The 21,460-nt window shown below is 36.4% G+C and overlaps 1 protein-coding gene across 1 annotated transcript; it reads left to right on the plus strand.

Annotated features, from left to right (window-relative positions):
• Nucleotides 1–1,184: 1,184 nt before the first annotated feature.
• On the plus strand, nt 1,185–19,415 carry LOC134318764 (junctional adhesion molecule-like). Its single transcript, XM_062999697.1, has 6 exons — nt 1,185–1,221; nt 3,793–3,876; nt 3,984–4,313; nt 11,702–11,854; nt 17,888–17,948; nt 18,241–19,415. The coding sequence occupies exons 2-6, from the start codon at nt 3,822–3,824 to the stop codon at nt 18,278–18,280; spliced, it is 639 nt and encodes a 212-aa protein (XP_062855767.1). The 5' UTR covers nt 1,185–1,221; nt 3,793–3,821; the 3' UTR covers nt 18,281–19,415.
• The last annotated feature ends 2,045 nt before the right edge of the window (nt 19,416–21,460 follow it).

A 21,460-nucleotide genomic window follows, 5' to 3' on the forward strand; every position in this document is an offset into this window, starting at 1 on the left:
GACAAGACTTGTTAAATTGGTTATTGATCTACAAACATAATTATTCACCCCATCAGTCTTTGCTTTGGAACAATGAATACATCACCTATAAGGGAAAAATCACTATTTTTTTTTAATAACAATATTCTGTTCATTCACCAGTTACTTGATGATTGTTATAATTTTATTTCCTACTCTGATTTCTGTAACAAATTTGTTTTTTTTAGTTCCAATGCTGAATTTAAGAAGGTTTGTGACTCTATTTCTGATGGTGTTCTCTCTTTACTTAAAAGTAACTATAAGGCAACAACAGACTTTTCTTTAACTAACTATGTTATAGCTTTAAATGGGGTTGATATAATAGATGAGAAATGTAATAATAATTTTATAAGGCAGCTCTTATCCGTTAGATCCACTCCATTAACAACTTTCCAGTGGTCAGCTCAACAAAGGAAAAACAGCTCAATTTGGACTCTCCCTTACAAATATATTCTTAATAACAAAATAAAAGAGCTGATTTATAACATTTTACACAAATACTACCCTGTAAATGCAATTTTGAGTAAATTTTATGATGTGAGTGATGCATGTGTTTTCTGTAAAAGGGTTACAGAAACTATTGAACACTTATTTTTTGATTGTGTATTTTCCTATTCTTTCTGGGTTGATTTCTTTCTAGACTTAAAAAAAGATGTGGTAAGGAAATTCCTCTGAAAAGCCAATATGTTTTATTTATTTTCAATGACCCTTTATTTAACCCCGAAGAGCACTTTATAATTAACCTGATTATAATTTTTGCCAAATTTGATATACATAAAATGAAATTTGCCAGGAAAATACCTACAAATATGACCTTTGTTAGAACAGACTTGTATAACTATATAGATACATTGGTAAAATTCTGACAGAAGCAAAATAAGAAATGTTTTAGATCTATTTCATTGTTAAAGCTTTTCAATTTTATCTGAATCCCAAATAGTATTATTTTTTGTTTATCGTTTCTTGTTTTTCTTTTTTTCTCTCTCTCTCTTTCTGATGAATGATAAATATTTAACTTATATCTTTTGCTGTATAACTATGTTCGATTGTTATTTGCATTTAATAAAAAAAATAAAAAAATAAAAAAACTCCTCCCCCAACTGCAACCTCGCTGACCACCAAGGCGAGGCGCAGTTCATCTCGAACAATCCTGTATTCTTTAGAGAAGGAAGGTGCTCGATACAGGCGGACGCCATTTTTGTGGTAAGTGAAAGTTAAAATAATTTGTAAATATTTGTAATTTGGCTTTATATTTATAAATGAATTAAGTATTACCATTTACCAATTACATTAATATTTTATCAATAGTAAATGAAATTTGGCTAGGTTCCCAGATCGCTAACTGCAGTAAACTACGGAAGCGTTGTTAGCTTTAGATATTTCAGCCCTTAGTTTTTTAGTTCTACTTATGATAAATAGTGATAAATAGATATTTTCCTTTATATCTTACTTGTAGGAAGAACCGCTGTGAAACAGGGAACTATAAATGAATAAAATAGTTCTGACTCGATTCTGCTTTGTCATGTAGCGTTTACACCAGACCTGGGCATTGTACGGCCCGCGGGCCACAGCCGGCCCGCGAGACATCCCCAACCGGCCCGCATGATGTTCGTGGCAATTACAAATTAGACGTAAATAAATGTACATCAAACATGCAATATAACAGGATTGATTTTGACGAGAGCGCTGTGTCTTTAAATAGCCGTACGTTTCGATTTGCGCATGCGCGTGTGTGCGCGAGTGTATCAGCTTCACCGTAATGCTAACAGAACTGAGTGTGATTGACGGTGGAGTTTTTATCAAGACACGAACTTCTGAATTGTTTATTTACTGAAGTCAGGTGTAAAGCTGTTTAAGGATCAGAATTTAGGCTCTAAATCGCTGTTATGGTACTAAACAGAAATACAAGAACATGAACGATGCGGAGCGTCACACCTGAAGCTTCTCTAACTAAACTACACAAGCAATAAAGACTGTTTTATAAAGTTTAACACATCCAGAACTGAAGCAGTCAGGACCAGCTCTGTGATTTTAATAATAATATCCAACAATAACAAAGGACTGAAAAACAAATTAGGTAATTAGACTCAAAATAGTGTAAATTTTAAAAACCTGCACATTTTGTTCACATTTGTTTTTGCATTTGTTTGTTTACACAGTGAAATAATGTTGATGTTTTGACTCTGCATACTTCTAATTTTCTAAATGTAACATCAAAACATTAACAGCTTATTAGAACTGTACAATTCACTGCTTTTCATAAAGAGTGGACAGTTGTAGCCTAGTGATTAAGGTACTGGACTAGTAATCAGAAGGTTGCTGGTTCAAGCCTCACCACTGCCAGGTTGCTGCTGTTGGGCCCTTGAGCAAGTCCTTTAACCCTCAATTGCTCAGACTGTATACTGTAACTGTACTGTAATTCGCTTTGGATAAAAAGCGTCTGCTAAATGCTGAAAATGTAAATAAAAAGATAAAATTTATTAATATTGAGCAGAATTAAGTTCACCTTATTGGTCCGGCCCTCCACAACAGTCCGAGTTTCTTATGTGGCCCCTTGGAAAATTTAATTGCCCACCCCTGATATAAGCTTATATAAGCGATATTGTCTTATCTTATATCGCGTATGAAAATATATCGATATTTTATAAAATCTTGATATATCGCCCAGCCCTAGGCTATAACGTAAAATTATATAACATTACTCCTATAAATCACTGATTAACTATTGCACTTAATGCGTTAACTAGCTATCAAACCTAAAAAAAATATCGAAATAGGTATTCTAGCATTAACAAACATTAACTATGTTGGTTAAAGCATGAAGTGGTGTAAAAACTTACCTGTTCAGAGTAACGCTGGTCATCACGGCTGCAGGGTGCTTGTGTTTCAGATGCTCATACATCACCGTGGTGCTGCTGTGAAACGACAACTCTGCTCAGTGTCTGCATTCAGCTCGTTTCTTTGGTTTATTTTGGCTGAAATGCTCCTAAAATACTTTTGGTCTCTCACAAAAATCCCTGCTGCACCATCATACATGCTGTTCTTTTTTGTTAGCCCAATTGTACATCTGCTACTTGTTAGTAATGAGTTTATAGTATTACAGGACAGAAAGCTGAATCATGGCCTCTCACACTTATTCTTTTATTCATACTTAGCAGTAATATAGATCGGACAATCTACCTATCAGCATGTTTTTAAAGAGGATAAAGATGATAAACTATGTTTTGTCCAACATACCATGTGCTACACTAGTGTTAATAATATAACAAAATGACTGGCTCTGTACTAGCCACAATATTCCTCCACACCAAACCCATAAACTCTTTAAGGACCTCACATTGTTCATTGTTTCTTTTTCATGCTGGAAGAGAAAAGGACCTTCCCCAAACTGATGCACTGGAAGCATATCATTTATAATATATACCTGTTAGTAATAGAAATGACTAAAACACCTAGGCTCAATAATTAGGACCAGGGGGTTCACATACTTTCAGCCATTTAGTCTGTGAGTGTGTATCGTGTGTGTACAGTCAGACTTATGTAACGTTTAGTTATTTTAATACCCAGTTACTGTTTATTTACTACATTTACATTTTTACTGTCTTTTAAATGTAGTAAATATTAAAAATTGATTAAAAGTCTGAACCCCGTACAGGAAGTGCTCAGTTATTTACAATATAAAATATCTTTGAACAGGGTGTACAAACTTTTGCATCAGTGTGACCAAATATAAAATATTATCATCACTTTTATTAAAGTCTTTTATTGTTTCAGAAAATCTGCACCTTCTCCTCCTGACAGTGATGAACTTCCAGATGTTTCTCTTGTACATCTGCATTTTACTGTTTATCTGCTGTGGTGAGTGAGCAGCTTATATATAATACATCCACCAGAATTCTTCTGATATAAGAGTTTTATTTAATATCAGCTCCAATTCATCTAGATTTTATTTATTTTTATTCCAGATTTCTCATCTGAAGATCCTCTAATTAATGTAAATGCCCCAGTGGGTTCCACAGCTCTCCTACCCTGTAACTGTACCACTGAACCTGATAAAACACCACGTGTTCTGTGGAAGACTGATTCTGAGACAGTGTTTGAGCGACAGGGTGATGTGTCGTATCATGGTGAGGGATATAAGGGTCGTGTGGACGTTTCTGAGGACGAGCTGAATAAAGGAAACTTTTCTCTGGTGTTGAAGAATGTCAGTGTTAATGATGAGAACGTCTACACATGCAGTCTGGTGGTGAAACCTAAACAGGATTTGATCCAGAAGGTTCGTCTCTCAGTTGTTGGTAAGTATTTAATTTTCAGTAGAAGAGAAACTGATCAGAAACAAAATAATCAGTCATTAGAAACACTGATCACTGTTCTATTTAATAAACATTTAGACTTGATTATAAAGCTGTTATAATGAATCAGACCTGTTGCCGTACATACAGTGAAGTGAAAAAGTATTTGCCCCCTTCCTGATTCTCTCTATTGCTGCATAATTGTAACATTTAACTGTTCAATGAAGATGAGCTGAATAAACACAAACGTAGCGTTTTTAAATGTAATGTTTTCTTTATAAATAAATTCAGCCACAGGGCTGGTTGGTATTAAGTAATGTTTTTTCCTTTGTGGGAAAGTAATTAACCCCTTAGTTACTCAAACAACCAGTTAACCAAATATAACTGATAACTGGACTTGACTGGGTTCACCAAGCTTAATTACTGCAGGAGAATCTAAATGCTCCAGGACTCCAACAAACCACAGTAAGAGCCACTGTTTCAAAAACAGAGAAAACCTGTAACAGTAGTAAATCATCCTACTGACCAACCTACCAAAGAATGCAGCAGCATCATGGTGTTGAAAAGAGCCTCTGTGTTAGTACGTGCACGTGAAAATTAGACTTATTTTAACAAAACGGATGCAAAAAGATCCTAAAAAGACCTAAAAACAAACCAATGCAAAAACATACACACAGAATAGCGAGTGCAGACTAGAAAAGCCCAATCCCGGACATTTTTTGTGATTTAAAAACGCATTTTTTTGGTCTCAAAAAGAGGACATGTCTGGGAAAAAGAGGATGTTTGGTCACCCTAATGTTACTGAGCTAATTTATTATACATTCTTAGGAATCAATTTATTAATTCAGGTCCAGTGCAGGCAATTACTTTCAACGTTCCTGTATTTACAGTGGTGAAAATAAGTGTTTGATACACTGCAAGTTTTCCCACCTACAAAGAATGGAGAGGCCTGTAATTTTTATCATAGGTACACTTCAACTGTGAGAGACAGAATCTATTAAAAAAATCCAGAAAATCACATTGTATGATTTTTAAATAATTAATTTGCATTTTATTGCATGAAATAAGTATTTGATACAATGGAAAAACAGAACTTAATATTTGGTACAGAAACCTTTACAGAGGTCAGACGTTTTCTGTAGTTCTTGACCAAGTTTGCACACACTGCAGCAGGGATTTTGGCCCACTCCTCCATACAGATCTTCTCCAGATCTTTCAGGTTTCGGGGCTGTCGCTGGGCAATATTGAGTTTCAGCTTCCTCCAAAGATTTTCTATTGGGTTCAGGTCTGGAGACTGGCTAGGCCACTCCAGGACCTTGAAATGCTTCTTACGGAGCCACTCCTTAGTTGCCCTGGCTGTGTGTTTCGGATCATTGTCATGCTGGAAGACCCAGCCACGACCCATCTTCAATGCTCTTACTGAGGGAAGGAGGTTGTTGGCCAAAATCTCGCTATACATGACCCCATCCATCCTCCCTTCAATACAGTGCAGTCGTCCTGTCCCTTTTGCAGAAAAGCACCCCCAAAGTATGATGTTTCCACCCCCATGCTTCATGGTTGGGACGGGTCGTACTCATCCTCCTTCTTCCTCCAAACACGGCGAGTGGAGTTGATACCAAAAAGCTCTAAAATCACATTGTATGATTTTTAAATAATCTCACAGACCTGTTTTAAGAAGCTCCTCCTATTCTGCACTCATTACCTGTATTTATTGCACCTGTTTGAACTTGTTACCTGTATAAAAGACACCTGTCCACACACTCAATCAATCACACTCCAACTTTTCACCATGGTGAAGAACAAAGAGCTGTCTAAGGACACCAGGGACAGAATTGTAGACCTGCACAAGGCTGGGATGGGCTACAGGACAATAGCAAGCAGCTTGGTGAGAAGGCAACAACTGTTGGTGCAATTATTAGAAAATGGAAGAAACACAAGATGACTGTCAATCTTCCTCGGTCTGCTGCTCCATGCAAGATCTCACCTTGTGGGGTAAGGATGATCCTGAGAAAGGTCAGGAATCAGCCCAGAATTACACGAGAGGACCTGATCAATGACCTGAAGAGAGCTGGGACCGTTAGTAACACACTACGCCTCCATGGATTAAAATCCTGCAGGGCACGCAAGGTCCCCCTGCTCACGCCAGCACATGTCCAGGCCTGTTTAAGGTTCACCAATGTTCATCTGGATGATCCAGAGGAGGCATGGGAGAAGGTCATGTGGTCAGATGAGACCAAAAAAGAGCTTTTTGGTATCAACTCCACTCGCCGTGTTTGGAGGAAGAAGGAGGATGAGTACAACCCCAAGAACACCGTCCCAACCGTGAAGCATGAAGGTGGAAACATCATACTTTGGGGGTGCTTTTCTGCAAAGGGGACAGGACGACTGCACCGTATTGAAGGGAGGATGGATGGGGTCATGTGTAGCGAGATTTAACATAATAGGTACATAAGTATTCACACCCTTTGCTATGACGCTCAAAATTGAGCTCGGGTGCATCCAGTTTACACTGATCATCCTTGAGATGCTTGGATTGGAGACCACCTGAGGTAAATTCAGTTGATTGAACATAATTTGGAATGACACACACTTGTCTATAAAAGGTATCACAGTTGACAGTGCATATCAGAGCAGAAACCAAGCAATGAAGTCAAAGGAATTATCTTTAGACCTCCGAGACCAGATTGTGTCAAGGCACAAATCTGGGGAAGGATACAAAAAAAATTTAGCAGCATTGAAGGTCTCCATTGTCTCCACTGTGGTCTCCATTATTCAGAAATGGAAGAAGTTTGGAACCACCAGAACCCTCCCTAGATCTGGCCGCCCGACCAAACTGAGTAATCGGGGAAGAAGGGCCTTGGTCAGAGAGGTGACCAAGAACCCAATGGTCACTAAGGCAGAGCTTCAGTGTTCCCTTGTGGAAATAGGACCACCATCCAGTAGGTAAACCATTGCTAGCACACTCCACCAATCAGGCCTTTATGGTAGAGTGGTCAGATGGAAGCCATTTATCACTTGTAGTTCAGGCCAAAAAGCACCTTAAGGATTCTCAGACCAGAGGAATTCTCTGGTCTGATGAAACCAAAATAGAACTTTTTGGCCTGAACTACAAGCGTCATGTCATGTCTGCAATGTATGTGCGATTAGAGCTCTGATCCATTATAACAGCTTATAATTACAGTGGGGCCAAAAAGTATTTAGTCAGCCACTGATTGTGCAAGTTCTCCTACTTAGAAAGATGAGAGAGGTCTGTAATTTTCATCATAGGTACACTTCAACTATGAGAGACAAAATGAGAAAAAAAAATCCAGGAAATCACATTGTAGGATTTTTAAAGAATTTATTTGTAAATTATGGTGGAAAATAAGTATTTGGTCACCCACAAACAAGCAAGATTTCTGGCTCTCACAGACCTGTAACTTCTTCTTTAAGAAGCTCTTCTGTCCTCCACTCGTTACCTGTATTAATGGCACCTGTTTGACCTCGTTATCTGTATAAAAGACACCTGTCCAAAACCTCAAACAGTCAGATTCCAAACTCAACCATGGCCAAGACCAAAGAGCTGTCGAAGGACACCAGGAAGAAAATTGTAGACCTGCACCAGGCTGGGAAGAGTGAATCTACAATAGGCAAGCAGGATGGTGTGAATAAATCAACTGTGGGAGCAATTGTAAGAAAATGGAAGACATACAAGATCATTGATAATCTCCCTCGATCTGGGGCCCCACGCAAGATCTCATCCCGTGGGGTCAAAATGATCATGAGAACGGTGAGCAAAAATCCCAGAACTACACGGAGGGACCTGATGAATGACCTGCAGAGAGCTGGGACCAAAGTAACAAAGGCTACCGTCAGTAACACACTACGCCGAGAGGGACTCAAATCCTGCAGTGCCAGGCGTGTCCCCCTGCTTAAGCCAGTACATGTCCAGGCCCGTCTGAAGTTTGCCAGAGAGCATATGGATGATCCAGAAGAGGATTGGGAGAATATCATGTGGTCAGATGAAACCAAAATGGAACTTTTTGGTAAAAACTCAATTCGTCGTGTTTGGAGGAAGAAGAATGCTGAGTTGCATCCCATACCTACTGTGAAGCATGGGGGTGGAAACATCATGCTTTGGGGCTGTTTTTCTGCAAAGGGGACAGGACGACTGATCTGTGTTAAGGGAAGAATGAACAGGGCCATGTATCGTGAGATTTTAAGCCAAAACCTCCTTCCATCAGTGAGAGCATTGAAGATGGAACGTGGCTGGGTCTTCCAGCATGACAATGATCCCAAACACACCGCTCGGGCAACAAAGGAGTGGCTCCGTAAAAAGCATTTCAAGGTCCTGGAGTGGCCTAGCCAGTCTCCAGACCTCAACCCCATAGAAAATTTGTGGAGGGAGTTGAAAGTCCGTGTTGCCCCAAAACATCACTGCTCTAGAGGAGCTCTGCATGGAGGAATGGGCCAAAATACCAGCTACAGTGTGTGCAAACCTGGTGAAGACTTACAGGAAACGTTTGACCTGTCATTGCCAACAAAGGTTATGTTACAAAGTATTGAGTTGAACTTTTGTTATTGACCAAATACTTATTTTCCACCAAAATTTACAAATAAATTCTTTAAAAATCCTACAATGTGATTTCCTGGATTTTTTTTTCTCATTTTGTCTCATGGTTGAAGTGTAGCTATGATGAAAATTACAGACCTCTCTCATCTTTCTAAGTAGGAGAACCTGCACAATCAGTGGCTGACTAAATACTTTTTGGCCCCACTGTGTATATATATATAATAAAAGTGAGTACACCCCACAGTGAACATGTCCAAATTGTGCCCAAAGTGTCAATATTTTGTGTGACCACCATTATTATCTATACTGCCTTAACCCTCCTGGGCATGGAATTCACCAGAGCTGCACAGGTTGCTACTGGAATCCTCTTCCACTCCTCCATGATGACATCACGGAGCTGGTGGATGTTAGACAACTTGAACTCCTCCACCTTCCACTTGAGGATGCGCCACAGGTGCTCAATTGGGTTTAGTCCATCACCTTTACCTTCAGCTTCCTCAGCAAGGCAGTTGTCATCTTGGAGGTTGTGTTTGGGGTCGTTATCCTGTTGGAAAACTGCCATGAGGCCCAGTTTTCGAAGGGAGGTGATCATGCTCTGTTTCAGAATGTCACAGTACATGTTGGAATTCATGTTTCCCTCAATGAACTGCAGCTCCCCAGTGCCAGCAACACTCATGCAGCCCAAGACCATGATGCTACCACCACCATGCTTGACTGTAGGCAAGATACAGTTGTCTTGGTACTTCTCACCAGGGCGCCGCCACACATGCTGGACACCATCTGAGCCAAACAAGTTTATCTTGGTCTCGTCAGACCACAGGGCATTCCAGTAATCCATGTTCTTGGACTGATTGTCTTCAGCAAACTGTTTTCAGGCTTTCTTGTGCGTCAGCTTCCTTCTGGGATGACAGTCATGCAGACCGAGTTGATGAGTCTATTTTTTAAAGCCAACCTCTGGATATGACACTGAACATGTGGACTCAACTTCTTTGGTCGACCCTGGCGAAGCCTGTTCCGAGTGGAACCTGTCCTGGAAAACCGCTGTATTACCTTGGCCACCATGCTGTAGCTCAGTTTCAGGGTGTTAGCAATCTTCTTACTGCCTAGGCCATCTTTGTGGAGAGCAACAATTCTATTTCTCACATCCTCAAAGAGTTCTTTGCCATGAGGTGCCATGTTGAATATCCAGTGGCCAGTATGAGAGAATTGTACCCAAAACACCAAATTTAACAGCCCTGCTCCCCATTTACACCTGGGACCTTGACACATGACACCAGGGAGGGACAACGACACAATTGAGCACAATTTGGACATGTTCACTGTGGGGTGTACTCACTTATGTTGCCAGCTATTTAGACATTAATGGCTGTGAGTTATTTTCAGAAGACAGTAAAAAAAAAGAACTAAATCATCCACATTAGGAAAAGCCTGCCCATGATTAGATGATTTTAAAATGTCTAAATAGGCTCTGAAAAAATAGTCAGCTGTGGACGCACTAATATACCTTGGTCATCGCCCAGATGCAGGAGCAGGAAAATGCTCTGTAACAGTTGAGCTAAACACCACTGGCTTATGATCAGAGAAACTAGCCTCTTCAATATCTAAGTTATCAATGTCCAAACCAGATGAAAACACCAAATCTAGTGTGTGACCTCACACATGTGTAGGCTTTTGAACATGTTGAATAAGACCAAAAGAATCCAATAACAGTAAAATCGTTCACCTGATATTTATCAGGGCGGCAGTGTGAGTATTAAAGTCACCCAGAAGCAAAACTCTGTCAGACATAGGTACAATCACTGCCAGGAAATCAGTAAATTCAGTAATAAAATCTTTGTGAGGTTTGGGAGATCTAGAGTGTAAAAAAGAGTGTGCTTTTAAAACCAAAACTTTAAAACTTTTGAACGTCCTGACATTTAACAATTGACATCTCAGACGCTGTTTAAAAACCACCACAGTTCCTCCGCCTCTACCTGTATTCCAAGGTAAACTGAAAAAACACAGTCAACTGGGCAAAGTTCTATAAAAGGGGGCGGAGTCGACAGCGGATTCACCTGGTGTAGCCCATGTCTCAGTTATAAACAACAGGTCCAAAACATGCAAAGTCTTATTGTAGACAGAGTGCGCATTTACCAATGCCATGTGAACGCCATGTGAACTGACACGGACTGTGGCTCGGAGTTTCAGCTGATGTCGAGTGTGTGTGACGGACTGTTCCGGAAACACAGGTACCAGCCAACTGTACACCAGTCCAATGTTACAAAGAGATACCGCTCGGGAGTTGTGATGAATGGGTCGAGGCGGTGCGTACCATGAGAAACCAACCTTGCCATCCAAGCGGTTCCTCAATCTCACTAGAATACCTCCTCGTTTCCCCCTTTTCCTCCGCCGCTTCCCTCCATGGATAAAGCAGGGATAGCGACAAACCTCCATGGGCCAGGACGCTCGAGACTGGGAATGAAAGCCACTCTGTCCATCAATATTATGGAACCAGAAACCCCCCCATAGAGAACGAATATTGAGTAGCATATGACGATCATAAACAAGTAGTTGTGGAGCACTATGAGCATGCATAACCACACCAAAGTAATATACACAACTCCGCTAAACATAAAACATGTAGAGAGAGACGGCAAGCTGACAAACACACTGGCGCCATCATTCATGTTCAGTATGTTCAGTTTTTATCACTGAGGTCGTGCTGCACTCTGAACACATCAGCAGTAAAAATATAAGAAATAATAATCTGTTCTAAATGGTTTTACTGTTTATTTTACAGAAATACTGATTCTCCTCTGCACTGTTTCTCTGTGTTTCACTTCCTGATTTTATATTTCAGATAAACCAGAACCTACTCCTACTCCTCCTCCTCCTCCTCCTCCTCCTTCTCCTTCTCCTCCTCCTTCTCCTCCTTACTGGATTATAATTGTAGTATTGTGTGTTGGTTTGGTTGCTGTAGCAGTGATATTCATCATCTACCGTAAGAAACGAGGTAAGAACTTCCTGCATTATTCACACAATTTTATTTAATTATAAAGTAAATTAGAATTGAAATAAATTTATTCTAAAAAAAATTATTTAGATATAACAGCTTTTCACAAATTTTCAAGTGCCACAATTATCTGGTTATTACAATAAAACAGCTCTTAGACGTCTTATTTGAGAATACAGAGCAGGGAATTTAAGACCATTCCTATTTACTGAATCTCTCCAGATCGACCAGGGTCCAGGTTCTCTCTTGTACTCTCTCTTTATCTTATATGTTTTGAATCACTGGTCCTGCTGGAAGCTCCAGTGTGTGTAGCATTAACAGTAATAGTGTGTGTAGTATTAATAGTGTGTGTAGTGTCATGGGAAAATGTGGTGAGAATGCAAAAGAAGTTAAACGGTACCCACAAATATGTATGGAATCAAAATAGGGCCAAAAGTATTGAGAACCAAAAAGCAGATATTGAGAACCTAAAGAGCAGATTTTGTGTAGATTTTGTATTTTACAATTATAAATAGTTGGTTTTACGCTTTTGGCTGCGCTGTTTCTCAGTCACGTTTCTCTCGGTCTCGCTTTCAGTATAAAAAGTTTCTCGCTTACGCTTCTCTCACTTTTTCTCTCCAGTCAAAATTTTTCTCAAGTTACGAGTTTTGGCCCCGTTTTGACGGGTGGGCGGGCCCTCGTCACTCATTGGCTGCTAGAGATAAGCACCGCTCTCCGAGTACATCTCACAGACATCCTTCTTCTCCTGAATCCGGCAGCCTGAAATAGTTCCAGCTCCTCTGAAGGAGATTAAATGTTGTCTGAATTTTCATTTAGCAAGCAGAAGTCAGGAAAGGGTTTTTACAACTTTGTGATCTTGCAAATTTACAACTGCACTCTAAAAATGCTTATTTGGCAACCCAGTGCTGTAAATATCGGACAGAATACACGCTGGGTTATTTAAACCGGAGTTGTTTTTTTATGTAATGTTATAATTGTGCTGGTTTGTTTCAACAGCCCAACTATAAGGATCTTTTTTACCCAATGCTGGGTAATTTCACCATAAATGTTGTTTACTCCAATACATTGTTTACTGATGCTGATATGTAAATAATAATACTAATACTGCTACTGTTGCTGCTTCTAATAATAATAATAATAATAATAATAACAATAATAATAGTCAGCACAAAGATGTTTTTTTATTATTTTGAATAAATACAAAAATATTAAGTACAACAATGTACTGTATATGGATACACAAAAAAAACTAAATTTAAAAATGAAATCAGACAGATATATATTATTTACACTTATTTAAGAGTTAGATGTGTTTCTCTGATTACAGCCCACAGATTATTTGTAGATGTTTGGATAAGAGACGCGGCTTTAAAGGATCATACAAACGGGAATAGATTCCTCTGTTCATATTGCTGCAAATACTGCACCATGCTGCTCCACACTGTTAATAAAGGAGTAAAACGAGACATTAATAAACTAATTATGGTTAAAACATTGGAAATAAATAATAATTAACAAACGTTCGTTGAGATAAAGTCTTATATCCGCTGTAGTTAGCAGTAAGTAAGCTAAAGCTAAGCAATTAAACTAAACATATGGCATAGTAATATTTGAAACATATATTTTATTAGCATTTAAATATTAAAATAAAGGGAAAACACTACCTCAAATACGCTGCTCCAACAAATGTCCAAACTGTGTTGTGATCGGGGTTGCCAGATTGCTACAGTGGTAAAACGCATTTCAAAACACACCAAAATGCATGTAAAATCACCAATGCGTGCTCATAAAGAACATAATACTAATAAACTGCTGATATCTTAAAGATTAGTTATTATACATTTAGTGACATTTAAAACATTTTTATTTGCAATGCTGTGTTTCTTAAAATCCCCAAGTTTAAAATAAAATCCTCCCAATCTGGCAACACAAGAATATAAACGAACACGGGCTTGTCTCCAGCAGCTAATGAGTGACGAGATCCCGCCCACCCGTCAAAACGGGGCCAAAACTCTAACTTGAGAAAAATTTTGACTAGAGAGAAAAACTGAGAGAAGCATAACTGAGAAGCACAGAAAACAGCGTAAACGAGAAACTTTTTATACTGAAAGCGAGACCGAGAGAAACGTGACTGAGAAACAGCGCAGCCAAAAGCGTAAAACAGACTATTTATAAATGTAAAATACAAAATGAACTAAAAATCTGCTCATTTGGTTCTAAAAATCTGCTTTTTGGTTCTCAATACTTTTGGCCCTATTTTGACACCACAGACATGATTGGAGAGTTTATTGGCATGATGGTTCTTATCGCATCTACAGGATCTGAGGAATAAAAATCTCTCAGCCTCATCTCAAGCACCAACATAATTTAATAACTATAATGATTTAATGCACAAACAACATAATAATTATATCCAGGTTTTATTATGCATAAAATCTCATGTTCCATAACAGTAGTATTATAAATGTGTGTAGTATTAATAGTGTGTAGTATTAATAGTGTAGTATTAATAGTGTGTAGTATTAATAGTGTGTAGTATTAATAGTGTGTAGTATTAATAGTGTGTAATATTAATAGTGTGTAGTATTAATAGTGTGTAGTATTAATAGTGTGTAGTATTAATAGTGTGTAGTATTAATAGTGTGTAGTATTAATAGTGTGTAATGTTAATAGTGTGTCGTATTAATAGTGTGTAATGTTAATAGTGTGTCGTATTAATAGTGTGTAATATTAATAGTGTAGTATTAATAGTGTGTAGTATTAATAGTGTGTAGTATTAATAGTGTGTAGTATTAATAGTGTGTAGTATTAATAGTGTGTAGTATTAATAGTGTGTAATATTAATAGTGTGTAGTATTAATAGTGTGTAATGTTAATAGTGTGTCGTATTAATAGTGTGTAATATTAATAGTGTAGTATTAATAGTGTGTAGTATTAATAGTGTGTAATATTAATAGTGTGTAGTATTAATAGTGTGTAGTATTAATAGTGTGTAATATTAATAGTGTGTAATATTAATAGTGTAGTATTAATAGTGTGTAGTATTAATAGTGTGTAGTATTAATAGTGTGTAGTATTAATAGTGTGTAATGTTAATAGTGTGTCGTATTAATAGTGTGTAATATTAATAGTGTAGTATTAATAGTGTGTAGTATTAATAGTGTGTAGTATTAATAGTGTGTAGTATTAATAGTGTGTAATATTAATAGTGTGTAGTATTAATAGTGTGTAGTATTAATAGTGTGTAGTATTAATAGTGTGTAATATTAATAGTGTGTAGTATTAATAGTGTGTAATGTTAATAGTGTGTCGTATTAATAGTGTGTAGTATTAATAGTGTGTAGTATTAATAGTGTGTAGTATTATTGGTGTGTAGTAATAATAGTGTGTAGTAATAATAGTGTGTAGTATTAATAGTGTGTAGTATTAATTGTGTGTAGTATTAATAGTGTGTAGTATTAATAGTGTGTAATATTAATAGTGTGTAGTATTAATAGTGTGTAATATTAATAGTGTGTAGTATTAATAGTGTGTAGTATTAATAGTGTAGTATTAATAGTGTGTAATATTAATAGTGTGTAGTATTAATAGTGTGCAATATTAATAGTGTGTAATATTAATAGTGTGTAGTATTATTGGTGTGTAGTATTAATAGTGTGTAATATTAATAGTGTGTGTAGTATTAATAGCGTGTGTAGTATTAATAGCGTGTGTAGTATTATTAGTGTGTAGTATTAATAGTGTGTAGTATTAATAGTGTGTAGTATTAATAGTGTGTAATATTAATAGTGTAATATTAATAGTGTGTAGTATTAATAGTGTGTAGTATTAATAGTGTGTAGTATTAATAGTGTGTAATATTAATAGTGTGTAGTATTAATAGTGTGTAGTATTAATAGTGTGTAATATTAATAGTGTGTAATATTAATAGTGTAGTATTAATAGTGTGTAGTATTAATAGTGTGTAGTATTAATAGTGTGTAATATTAATAGTGTGTAGTATTAATAGTGTGTAATATTAATAGTGTGTAGTATTAATAGTGTGTAGTATTAATAGTGTGTAGTATTAATAGTGTGTAGTATTAATAGTGTGTAATATTAATAGTGTGTAGTATTAATAGTGTGTAATGTTAATAGTGTGTCGTATTAATAGTGTGTAGTATTAATAGTGTGTAGTATTAATAGTGTGTAGTATTATTGGTGTGTAGTAATAATAGTGTGTAGTAATAATAGTGTGTAGTATTAATAGTGTGTAGTATTAATAGTGTGTAGTATTAATTGTGTGTAGTATTAATAGTGTGTAGTATTAATAGTGTGTAATATTAATAGTGTGTAGTATTAATAGTGTGTAATATTAATAGTGTGTAGTATTAATAGTGTGTAGTATTAATAGTGTGTAGTATTAATAGTGTAGTATTAATAGTGTGTAATATTAATAGTGTGTAGTATTAATAGTGTGTAATATTAATAGTGTGTAGTATTAATAGTGTGTAATATTAATAGTGTGTAGTATTAATAGTGTGTAATATTAATAGTGTGTAGTATTAATAGTGTGTAGTATTAATAGTGTGTAGTATTAATAGTGTGTAATATTAATAGTGTGTAGTATTAATAGTGTGTAATATTAATAGTGTGTAGTATTAATAGTGTGTAATGTTAATAGTGTGTCGTATTAATAGTGTGTCGTATTAATAGTGTGTAGTATTAATAGTGTGTAGTATTAATAGTGTGTAGTATTAATAGTGTGTAGTATTAATAGTGTGTAATATTAATAGTGTGTAGTATTATTGGTGTGTAGTATTAATAGTGTGTAATATTAATAGTGTGTGTAGTATTAATAGCGTGTGTAGTATTAATAGCGTGTGTAGTATTATTGGTGTGTAGTATTAATAGTGTGTAGTATTAATAGTGTGTAATGTTAATAGTGTAATATTAATAGTGTGTAGTATTAATAGTGTGTAGTATTAATAGTGTGTAGTATTAATAGTGTGTAATATTAATAGTGTGTAGTATTAATAGTGTGTAGTATTAATAGTGTGTAATATTAATAGTGTGTAATATTAATAGTGTAGTATTAATAGTGTGTAGTATTAATAGTGTGTAGTACTAATAGTGTGTAGTATTAATAGTGTGTAATATTAATAGTGTGTAGTATTAATAGTGTGTAGTATTAATAGTGTGTAGTATTAATAGTGTGTAGTATTAATAGTGTGTAGTATTAATAGTGTGTAATATTAATAGTGTGTAGTATTAATAGTGTGTAATATTAATAGTGTGTAGTATTAATAGTGTGTAGTATTAATAGTGTGTAGTATTAATAGTGTGTAATATTAATAGTGTGTAATATTAATAGTGTGTAATATTAATAGTGTGTAGTATTAATAGTGTGTAATATTAATAGTGTGTAGTATTAATAGTGTGTAATATTAATAGTGTGTAGTATTAATAGTGTGTAATATTAATAGTGTGTAATATTAATAGTGTGTAGTATTAATAGTGTGTAATATTAATAGTGTGTAGTATTAATAGTGTGTAATATTAATAGTGTGTAGTATTAATAGTGTGTAGTATTAATAGTGTGTAGTATTAATAGTGTGTAATATTAATAGTGTGTAATATTAATAGTGTGTAGTATTAATAGTGTGTAATATTAATAGTGTGTAGTATTAATAGTGTGTAATATTAATAGTGTGTAGTATTAATAGTGTGTAATATTAATAGTGTGTAGTATTAATAGTGTGTAGTATTAATAGTGTGTAATATTAATAGTGTGTAATATTAATAGTGTGTAGTATTAATAGTGTGTAATATTAATAGTGTGTAGTATTAATAGTGTGTAATATTAATAGTGTGTAGTATTAATAGTGTGTAATATTAATAGTGTGTAGTATTAATAGTGTGTAATATTAATAGTGTGTAATATTAATAGTGTGTAGTATTAATAGTGTGTAGTATTAATAGTGTGTAGTATTAGCGTGTGTGTGTGTGGTGTGTTCAGCATTTTGTTTAAAACTAAATTCTGTTTAATTTCAGAGTACTTTCATCATAAATCTGATGTAAAAGCACCAGAACCAGCACAGCTTCCACTGAACAGGTACAGAAACACCTCCAGTATAATAATAAACACATCATGATAAAACTTTATATTAGAGGTATAAACACTGACCAGTTTATTAGGAACACCTGCTCACTCATGTACAGAGCTGTAAAAACTTGTTACGTTTCTGTTTGTACTTTACACTTCAACTGTTCAACTGTTTCAGATCTTCACACTAAATATATTAACAGTAAAAAGAAGAATCTGTGATTTGTTCATTTGTTTAAAATATTTATTATTTTATTGTTATTATAATGATAAATGTATCTCTGTGTGCACTTTTATGTAGTTCTGCATTGGACAGTCCATCCAACACCAATAATGGTTAGTGTTTGACTAAACCTCAGGCTGATCCAGTGTAAATCTAAGTTAGTCTCCACCATCACAAGATGAACAAAAAGATCTTCTGAGACCTTAATGTGAGCTGGTAATGGACTTCCATCAACCTGGATCTCCAGCAACTGATGTAATCCTGCACCATCACCAGAAGAGGACACCAAGGCAAAACTATCAGTGTAATCCCAACTAAATACCAGTTCATGTTAGGAGTTTATAAGACTTTACGTGTGATCCCAGGAAAAGTTTAGATTCTCTAAAAGGTCAATACTAGTTGCTACTTCAGTATTTGTTATTAATCCACTGGACTCATTTGCAAAATATCGAGATGCTGTTTTTCATTCTCCAGACTTTTCCTTTTAATGTCACATTATTTGAAATTTTTCTTTTAACTGTATAATTTACATGCAGCACTAACTAGGTTTAACTAGGTAACTAGCTAGGCGTTCTGGAATGGAAAAGCAAAACCCCTCTTTTTCAGAAAATGAATTGTGATTAATGTTATTAGCCTTTGTGTTAACTCATTATTAGATTTTGGTATTAACCCTGGGAGACCCTCAGATGCAGAATTGCAACATTTCTTATAAATGATGCCATTATAACTACAGTATGTATGCCTACAAATGGCCTATACAACATTTCCCAGCAGCCCACACTAAACTTTTGTATTGTTATTATGTGGGCGGAGTCACAACTACAGTGAAGGTCAGGTACTTCCCTAAACTCAAACAAAAGGACTGGCCTTAATTACACCCCATGCTCCTGTTTTCACTTAAAATTTTGTTTTAGTTTTTTTACCACATTTTTTATGATGTTCAAATGTAATACGTATATTACCAAACTTCACTCTGTCCAGTTGATTTGTGGGCAGTTTTTTAAATGTTGCAAAAATACAACACTGGGCTCCAGTGGTCATCATAATTACAGAAGAGAAACTCAAATCAAATGAATGACACCATTATTTTCCAGACAGCAATATTAGTTTTAGATTTAGAAGCACATGAATGGTGGAGAGCTGTTCCACTTCTTATCATGTTCATGTCAGAACTAATTTGCAGAAAATACTAGGCCAAGCTTCAGGTTATACATCTCATACATAAGTAACACAAGTTATTTAAAAGAATACAATACAATTATTATAATATATTATAATAAAATTATAAATTTTTTTACATTATGAAAAATTAAAGTTTTTTTTTTTTTACTAATAAAATAAATAAATTTTCTATCTAATTATTATATCTTATATGTAGGTGTGTCTTATCCACCTATATAGGCAAGTCGTAGACTAGTGGTTAAGGCACTGGACTAGTAATCCAAAGTTTGTTGATGCATGCTCAATAATCCAGGTACACAAATCCACAAAGTTGATTCAGTTTATCTGGACACAAGTTTGTTGTAGAGAAACGTTTCACCACTCAATCCGAGTGACTTCTTCAGTCTGAGCTGGTGGTGGATACCCCGACCTTATATGCTGCTGATTTGCATGTACATATGCAAATCACAATGAGCATTAATTACAGTGGCCATGTGTGTCTTTCACATATGATTGGGGTATACAACAAACTTGTGTCCAGATGAACTGATTCAACGTTGTGGATAAGTAATCCAAAGGTTGCTGGTTCAAGCCCCACCACTGCCAGGTTGCTGCTGTTGGGCCCTTGAGCAAGGCCTCAGTTGCTCAGACTGTAACTGCAATGTAAATCGCTTTGGATAAAGGTGCCTGCTAAATGCCAAAAATGTAAATCTATGTGTGTGCTGTGTCTGATCCACTCATACCAGCACAACACACACTAACACACCACCACCATGTCAGTGTCACTGCAGTGCTGAGAATGATCCACCACCTAAATAATACCTGCTCTGTGCGGGTCCTGACCATTGAAGAACAGCATGTTCACAAAGTTTGTATAGAAACAGATGGACTACAGTCAGTAATTGTAGAACTACAAAGTGCTTCTATATGTGTAGAAACATGGAGGTGGTTTTACAGTTATGGCTGATCTGTGTTTATGTATACAGTGGGGAAAATAAGTATTTGATCCCCTGCTGATTTTGTAAGTTTACCCCCTTACAAAGACTTGAACAGTCTATAATTTTTATGGAAGGTTTATTTTAACAGAGAGAGACAGAATATCAACAAAAAATCCAGAAAAAAACATTAAATAAAAGTTATAAATTAATTTGTATTTGATAAAGTGAAATAAGTATTTGATCCCCTACCAACCAGCAAGAATTCTGACCCCCACAGACCGGTTATGTGCTCATGAGGCACACAAATTACTCCTGTCCCTGTATAAAAGACTCCTGTCACAGAATCAGTTTCTTCCATTCAAATCTCTCGACCACCATGGGCAAGACCAAAGAGCTATCACAGGACGTCAGGGACAAGATTGTAGACCTGCACAAGGCTGGAATGGGCTACAAGACCATCAGCAAGAAGCTTGGTGAGGAAGAGACCACTGTTGGTGCGATAATTCGAAAATGGAAGAAATACAAGATCACAGTCAATCACCCTCGCTCTGGAGCTCCATGCAAGACCTCACCTGGTGGGGTAAGAATGATTCTGAGAAAGGTGAGGTCAGTCCAGAATTACACGGGAGGAGCTTGTCAATGATCTCAAGGGAGCTGGGAGCACAGTCACCAAGAAAACCATTAGTAACACACTTCACCGTAATGGATTGAGATCCTGCAGTGCCCGCAAAGTCCCTCTGCTCAAGAAGGCTCATGTACAGGCCCGTCTGAAATTTGCCAATGAACACCTGAATGATTCAGAGAAAGCTTGGGAGAATGTGATATGGTCAGATGAGACCAAAATTGAGCTCTTTGGCATCAACTCCACTCGCCGTGTTTGGAGGCAGAGAAATGCCCGGTGGGGATGGTGTTCTTGGGGTCATATCCAGCATTTCTCTGCTCCCAGCTCCCTTGAGATCATTGACAAGCTCCTCCCGTGTAATTCTGTACTGACCTCACCTTTCTCAGAATCATTCTTACCCCACCAGGTGAGATCTCGCATGGAGCTCCAGAGCGAGGGCGATTGACTGTGATCTTGTATTTCTTCCATTTTCGAATGATCGCACCAACAGTGGTCTCTTTCTCACCAAGCTTCTTGCTGATGGTCTTGTAGCCCATTCCAGCCTTGTGCAGGTCTACAATCTTGTGCCTGACATCCT

The sequence above is a fragment of the Trichomycterus rosablanca genome, chromosome 1 (genome assembly GCF_030014385.1).
Source record: "Trichomycterus rosablanca isolate fTriRos1 chromosome 1, fTriRos1.hap1, whole genome shotgun sequence".
In the NCBI taxonomy this organism is placed as follows: Eukaryota; Metazoa; Chordata; class Actinopteri; order Siluriformes; family Trichomycteridae; genus Trichomycterus; species Trichomycterus rosablanca.

Excerpts from the sequence above, each read along its gene's own strand:
- LOC134318764 (XM_062999697.1), top strand. The coding sequence starts at position 3,822 with ATGAACTTCCAGATGTTTCTCTTGTACATCTGCATTTTACTGTTTATC. Across the intron at positions 4,314-11,701 it reads GGTTCGTCTCTCAGTTGTTG|ATAAACCAGAACCTACTCCT; the intron begins GTAAGTATTTAA and ends TTTATATTTCAG. Across the intron at positions 11,855-17,887 it reads CATCTACCGTAAGAAACGAG|AGTACTTTCATCATAAATCT; the intron begins GTAAGAACTTCC and ends GTTTAATTTCAG.